This window comes from Sebastes fasciatus, chromosome 14 (genome assembly GCF_043250625.1).
Source record: "Sebastes fasciatus isolate fSebFas1 chromosome 14, fSebFas1.pri, whole genome shotgun sequence".
NCBI lineage: Eukaryota > Metazoa > Chordata > Actinopteri > Perciformes > Sebastidae > Sebastes > Sebastes fasciatus.
The window spans coordinates 8,728,807-8,735,258 of NC_133808.1; the positions used below are offsets into that span (position 1 = coordinate 8,728,807).

Below are 6,452 nucleotides of genomic sequence, written 5' to 3' on the forward strand. Positions count from 1 at the left end.
AGATCGAATAGAAAATAAAATAATAATAATTTATGATATTTCATGGATATATTCACTATCTTCTGCTCCGTAAATGGACACTAAAAAAATAAGTGTTTATTATTGTTATTATTATAGTATTAATAATGAAAATAATTAATCATATATTATCCTACTATATAAAAAAATATTTTATAAGAGGCCTACATATATAAAAATATATATATATATTAAAATATATATATATATATATATTTATTGTATATAGCCTAGGGCTGTCAAAGTTAACGCGATAATAACACGTTAACGCAAATTCATTTTAGCACCACTAATTCCTTTAACTCATTAATGCAACTTGCAATTTTTAGGTTGTAGCGGGCTCAGTTTTAAAGCTAGAGTGAAGATACTGGCATCATATGAAACTAGAAAACCTAAGGAATCCATTGATACCATGTCAATAACGTGTAAAAAAACGCTCCAAACTTACGCTAAATTTTGGCGAGGAAAAACTGGCATGGCCATTTTCAAAGGGGTCCCTTGACTTCTGACCTCGAGATATGCAAATGAAAATGGGTTCTGTTGGTACCCACGAGTCTCCCCTTTACAGACAGGCCCACTTTATGATAATCACATGCAGTTTGGGGCAAGTCATAGTCAAGTCAGCATATTTGTCCACTCCCATGTTGATAAGATTATTAAATACTTGACAAATCTCCCTTTAAGGTACATTGTGAAAACAGATAATGTGCGATTAATTGAGATTAACTATGGTCAATCATGCGATTAATTGCGATTAAATATTTTAATCGATTGACAGCCCTAATATAGCCTCTTTTGTTTTTGTAGATATATCTAATACTTGGCTATATGCGACCATGCAATAAAATCAAGATAAGATATTCCTTTATTAGTCCCGCAGTGGGGAAATGTGCAGAGTACAGCAGTAAAAAAGAGCTAAACAAAGTGTAACAAATTATGAACCATTTAAATAGAAGGAAGTATAAAAACAGGAGCAGTATATACAGTATTGACAATAAACAGACTATTAACAAAATTGCACAAGTGGAAAATGATATTGCACAGTGAGAACGAACGATTACTGCAGCATTATAATGATAATTAATAATCATCAAAAACGTATATAAATATTGATTTCATTTTTTGATTAATATAATGACTAGGACATATAAACTGTAAACAGTCCTTCCTCCAGATCAGATGGTGGCAGTAATCGTCGTGTAAAGTTTTGCTGCATCCGGTGTTAAGGCACACAACTAAAGAAGAAGCATAAACACAATCCGTGAGAGGGACGAGGAGCCGGTGTAAATATATACTGTATATATTATATATTATGATAGATGACTATGACACATTTTCGAGGTCAGATCCGAGGACCACACTGGGGTCCAACCATGGACAACATGCTGATCGACTTCTGGCGCAGACATGACTGCCTGTTTAACTCCTCGGTCGACTCTTACTACGACAAGGATCTGAAGACCAATCTGTGGACCGAGTTCGCAATGTCCATCGGAAAGCCTGGTAAGAGCTGGAAGGTGAAGGGTGACACACTAAAACAACAGTGTATGCTGTTGTTGATGAAGCATTCAGGCAGTGTTTGATAAAAAAGACCTGAAGCAATGATATGCAAGCACAGGGGGAGAATGAACCCAGCTGAACTTCATCAACTCTGTGTTTATGGAATAGGAATTGGCTGACAAGTGCACTTTCATAGACTAAGCTACTGGAGTTACCCTGCACTATATTCACTTTTTAATAGTCTTGTATCACAGCTGTTACCCTGCACTATTTTTTGTACTTTGTACTTTGCACTACTAACTTTTTTACTGCCTTTTTACTAACATGTTTTGCACTATGGAACTGTGATGCTGGAAACTTGAATTTCCCTCGGGATCAATAAAGTTACTATCTATCTATCTATCTATCTATCTATCTAGCCTATAATGTGAAACATTTACATTGTTGTAGCCTACATTTAGAGATAAACAAGACGTCCCCTTAAGAACAATGTCTATTTCTTTTAAAACATATATAAACTGTCTTCTTCTTACCCCACATCGGTAACTATTACTCTACTGCTCTACTACTACTACTACTACTACTCCTACTCTTACACTTAGCTACATGTTATTCTGTGTTCAAACTAATGGATCGCCACCATATGATTTCCATATTAGGCCTATAGGTAAAAATAGTTTGCATATGTATAAAAAACACAGAGAGGCTTCTTCCCCTACAGTGTGCACTTTATGGTTTATCCTTTAACTTCTTCGTTACATCTAAATTACTACTGTTCAGTCACTATTTAGTAGGGCTGCACGATTATGGCCAAAATGATAATCACGATATTTTGATCAATATTGAGATCACGATTATTTATCAATTATTTATAGATTTTAGAGACAAAGTATTTCTATTGCAAAGAGCGCTGCTTTCACTTCCATGTCGTGCTTCATTCCAACCATCCAAAACTATAAATGTTATCCTTTTTACTTTGTTATTATCATCTATAGTGGTTATTTGCATAAAAACACACAATTAGGAAATAAATGATTGTATTTTTATTTAAATATCTGCTTTGATTAAAAAATCTTGACATTAGTAGTTCTAATTATATATTATAAGCTGCTTAGAGCTAGTGTTAGGAAGTTAAACAGGTATTACCTCTCTCTCTAATATCTATTTCATATTGCTGTGAAAACATCTGCTTCAAACAACTGGATTTATTCAAGTTTCTCGCCAAAAACGACATTTTACAAGATTACATTTGAACGCATCATGGTAGCATTATGATGTACCATGGCCTAATTCTCATTTTTTTACTAGTAGAGTAGAAAAGAAATTGGATATACTGCTGAGAACCTGCTTGATTTATGCAGCAGAGTTTTCTATGAGCGGAGCACGTATTTTAAATGATCGTTTAATTGTGGGAGGCCAAAATTGTGATGGCGATTAATATTCGATTAATTGTGCAGCCCTACTATTTAGCATATTTTGCTAAGGCCTATTTTCACCTTGCAGTATCTGATGTTGAGAGAAGATCAAGATCGCTCCGGACTCAGTACGGGAGGGTGCTATGGCATCCGGAGAGGGTCAGCACTACCCAGCAAAAGATGCTTAGGGAGAAACTTGATTTTCTGAAGCCTTATATAGTTCGCAGGCGAGGTGAATCATATCTGGTAAGTTGAAACTAAAGCAGAAAAAACCTGCAGATGCCTCCCCTGCAGAGCTGGATTGCACATGTTTATGTATGTTTCTGCTTATACTCTTTTTGCAGGAGGACAAGTTTGATGATCGGGATGAGGACGACGAGGAGCTGGAGACTGAAGGGAGTATTGATCAGGAGATGGGAAGCTCATTTGGTAGCCCACTGGATGCTGATGTGACTGAGCAAGATCCGGAGGATGAACCCCACCCATCCTCCAGCCTGAACCCTGCTGCTCCCCTGCACTGCCCAAACCCACAGCCTCAGGTTACAGAGGTCATGTCTTTGAGCTGTCCTCGCCGTCACAACGACGAGGGTTCTGCCGATCAGCCTGACCAAACATCTGCACCAAACACACCCAGACACAACATACTAAACCAGTTTGCAGAGGTTATGTTGGCAGACATGCGTCAGATTAAAGACCCTATGGTGCTCATGAGACTTCGCCGAGATATCACCGACATTGTGTTCAAAGCGGTGGAGGAGGACGTGCAGCGACGCTGCGTTCGAGTGCCGTCCATGTCCACACGTGGCGAGAGCGCTCAGTTACACGGCTGCTCCGGGCCCGAGCAGGCATCTTCACAAACAAACTACTCATGGAGGCAGAGGTTTTTGAAGAGAAAGAACAAGGCCTGTGAGATTGGAAGGAGGATACAGAGATGGGAGGAGATGAAGCACGTGAGGAGAATGTCCAGGAGTCAGTTAATGCAGCCCGTCCAGCAAGGCCAAGCACTGGAAGGCATGAGTGAACACGGCTCTCAGGTTATTATTCAGGCGTCTGAGATCAAAAGAGAGACAGAGCCACACACGGTTAAGATTGAGGAGGAGGCTCTTCCGTCGGCTTGACATTTTAGATACAGGGTTGCCACTATTTTTCCTGATCACAGTCATCCCAGTCAGTAAAGTGTAGGTTAGAAAGCTTCTTAAGACTTGGAACACTTCAATCAGTCATTCAACAGTAAATGATAACAGCAGAAAACAGATGCTGTAAATTGCCCTCTCTTATTGCTATACAGAAGTCTTGATGATTGTAACGTATTAGCACTTAGTAGCACTTTGTAGAGGATTTCAACAATTATCCATATTGATAGTTTTAAAAGATATGGGAATAGGATAAAGACGTAGCCTATCTGAGGATTTAAGGACACTACAATGCCAAGGACTGCATGTAATAGTGGAAATCACAGCCGAGAGACTTTTCTGCCTTTTCAAACATAAGATGTCTAGTTTCTAATGAATCTACGCCTTTCAAAAACAATTCGGACTAATTGAAAGGCCTACTTGGTCTGTACTTTAAGTATGGTATTTAACATGGGAGTAACTTTTGAGCCTGAAAGTGTTACAAAGCTATGGAACATTCTGAGCTGTAAGCACAAGGCGGTGGACGCTGTGTGATCCAACTCGAATAGATGATGCTCTGCTCCTATTAAAGAGAAAATATGGGTTTTCACCTTTGTTGTGTACCTTGTGTGTGTAATAGTACTTAGTCAATGGTGTCTGCAAGCTGTCTGCACAGGTAGGAAAATATTAACAGTTCCAACCAACCATTGACAAGCAGATGGTAGTGTTACTCTCTTCTGTTGCGCTAATCAGGATTATTTGGATTCTATTACATTTTTTTTAATTTTAGGATGAGCGACAGCAAGTTAAGGCCTTCACCCAATGTCAGCTGGGATCAGCTCCACGACTCTGAACAGGATAAGGGGTTACAGATAATGGATGGATGAATGAATGGATGGACAGCAAATTAAGGTTCAAAACCAGACTTAGATTAGCGACTGATATTTCTTGAAGCAACATTTTTCAATACCTTAAAATTAATGTATTCTTCTTTCATTTGCCCATCTCTCATAGAGCTGAACTGAGTCCATGTTTCCTGTCCATGTCACTAAATTAATTTAAACCAGCTAATTCTGTTGAAATGTTATTTACAGGTTAAAATGTCTCAGGGAAGAGACACGATAAATCTGGATATTCTGAACATGCAAGAAAATAGATGTGATCGGGCCTCGGAGAGTTCAAATTAACACTGGAAAACACCGACTGACATTAATATGAAGATTTAACTCTAATAAAGCTGTTGCATTTAGATTATAAAGAATCAAATTCAAATTATTGCTGATTTTCCTGAAGATGAAAATTTAAGCAGTGAACATGCAATCTCTGCTGCCATGAGTCCTTCTCCAGGATTATGCATCTCTTACTAATCATGAGATGGAGAGGTCATGAAGATTTTTTTTTTTAACTTTTTACTATGTGATTTTGAGTGAATCCTATCCCCATTTAATGAACACATTTGGTAATGGGAAGCCTAGTTCTCATGTGTTGCATCAATGTGTTGTTGTTTCACAAGTCTTTGCATTACAACAGACTATGGTCTTACTTTGAAAATGTCATTTTTTAAAAATATGCAAACCCTCTCGATTTCAGAGTAGACATGAATACACACAATATAGCTTGAAATGTCAACAATACGAACTGTCAGTTACAGAGGAAGGGATCTGCTGAATAAAATATAAAAGTAAAATGAGGACACAGCAGCAGCAGTTTCATACAAGCAACAGGTCTGACAACCTTTTATCTTCAGATATTTGCAACGCATCTTCACTGAAACATGTCTTTAACAAGTCAGAGCTGTCAGGACCTGTAGGTCACCACTTTCCTGAAGAAGGATGATGGTGAGGATCATTTGCAATGATAGGCTGTTTTTTTAACATAGCCTGTTCCTTTGTTGTCCCTCAGACTCATATATTTGTATAGCTACTGTATGTTCAAGTGAGTTTTGCATGGCGATGGTGAAATTACACAGCAACAACGACTAGGCTATTTAACAATCAATCATAAACTATTTAACAATCAATCATAATTTACAATATATGTTAGGTAATAGGTGCAAATCATGTCAGTTAACAGGCACCATATGTTCGGGTAGTTCCTTATTGGCTGCAAATTACCCCCAAAACAAACACTTGTAGAAATGATTCAATTCATGCATGTGCATATTATGCCTTTTTTTTTTTTTTACAAGTATTTTGGGTCTGTATAGGTTTATTCTTGGGAAACAGAATTATTAAACCCAACACCTTCACTACTAAGCCATACAATTGTAAGCTAATTACTAATAGTCAGTGTCAGTGTTTCTATATGTTATTTATCTCTGTTGCCCCGTGATCAAACGTCTTTCCTCAGTGAAGTTTATATGATTATGCCCATAGACATGCCTGTTCGACTAGTGAGGTCCTTTTGC

The 6,452-nt window shown here is 37.8% G+C and overlaps 1 protein-coding gene across 2 annotated transcripts; it reads left to right on the forward strand.

Moving 5' to 3' along the window:
- Positions 1 to 1,186: 1,186 nt before the first annotated feature.
- LOC141782338 (uncharacterized) lies at positions 1,187 to 5,567 on the forward strand. Of its 2 annotated transcripts, XM_074658581.1 has the most exons (4): positions 1,187 to 1,521; positions 3,022 to 3,179; positions 3,278 to 3,967; positions 4,836 to 5,567. In XM_074658581.1, exons 1-4 carry the CDS (start codon positions 1,338 to 1,340, stop codon positions 4,896 to 4,898), a joined length of 1,095 nt encoding a protein of 364 aa, XP_074514682.1. In that variant the 5' UTR covers positions 1,187 to 1,337; the 3' UTR covers positions 4,899 to 5,567. The 2 variants fall into 2 exon arrangements, with proteins under 2 accessions (XP_074514682.1, XP_074514683.1); XM_074658582.1 differs by lacking the exon at positions 4,836 to 5,567 and having other exon boundaries at positions 1,192 to 1,521; positions 3,278 to 4,645.
- Positions 5,568 to 6,452: the final 885 nt, after the last annotated feature.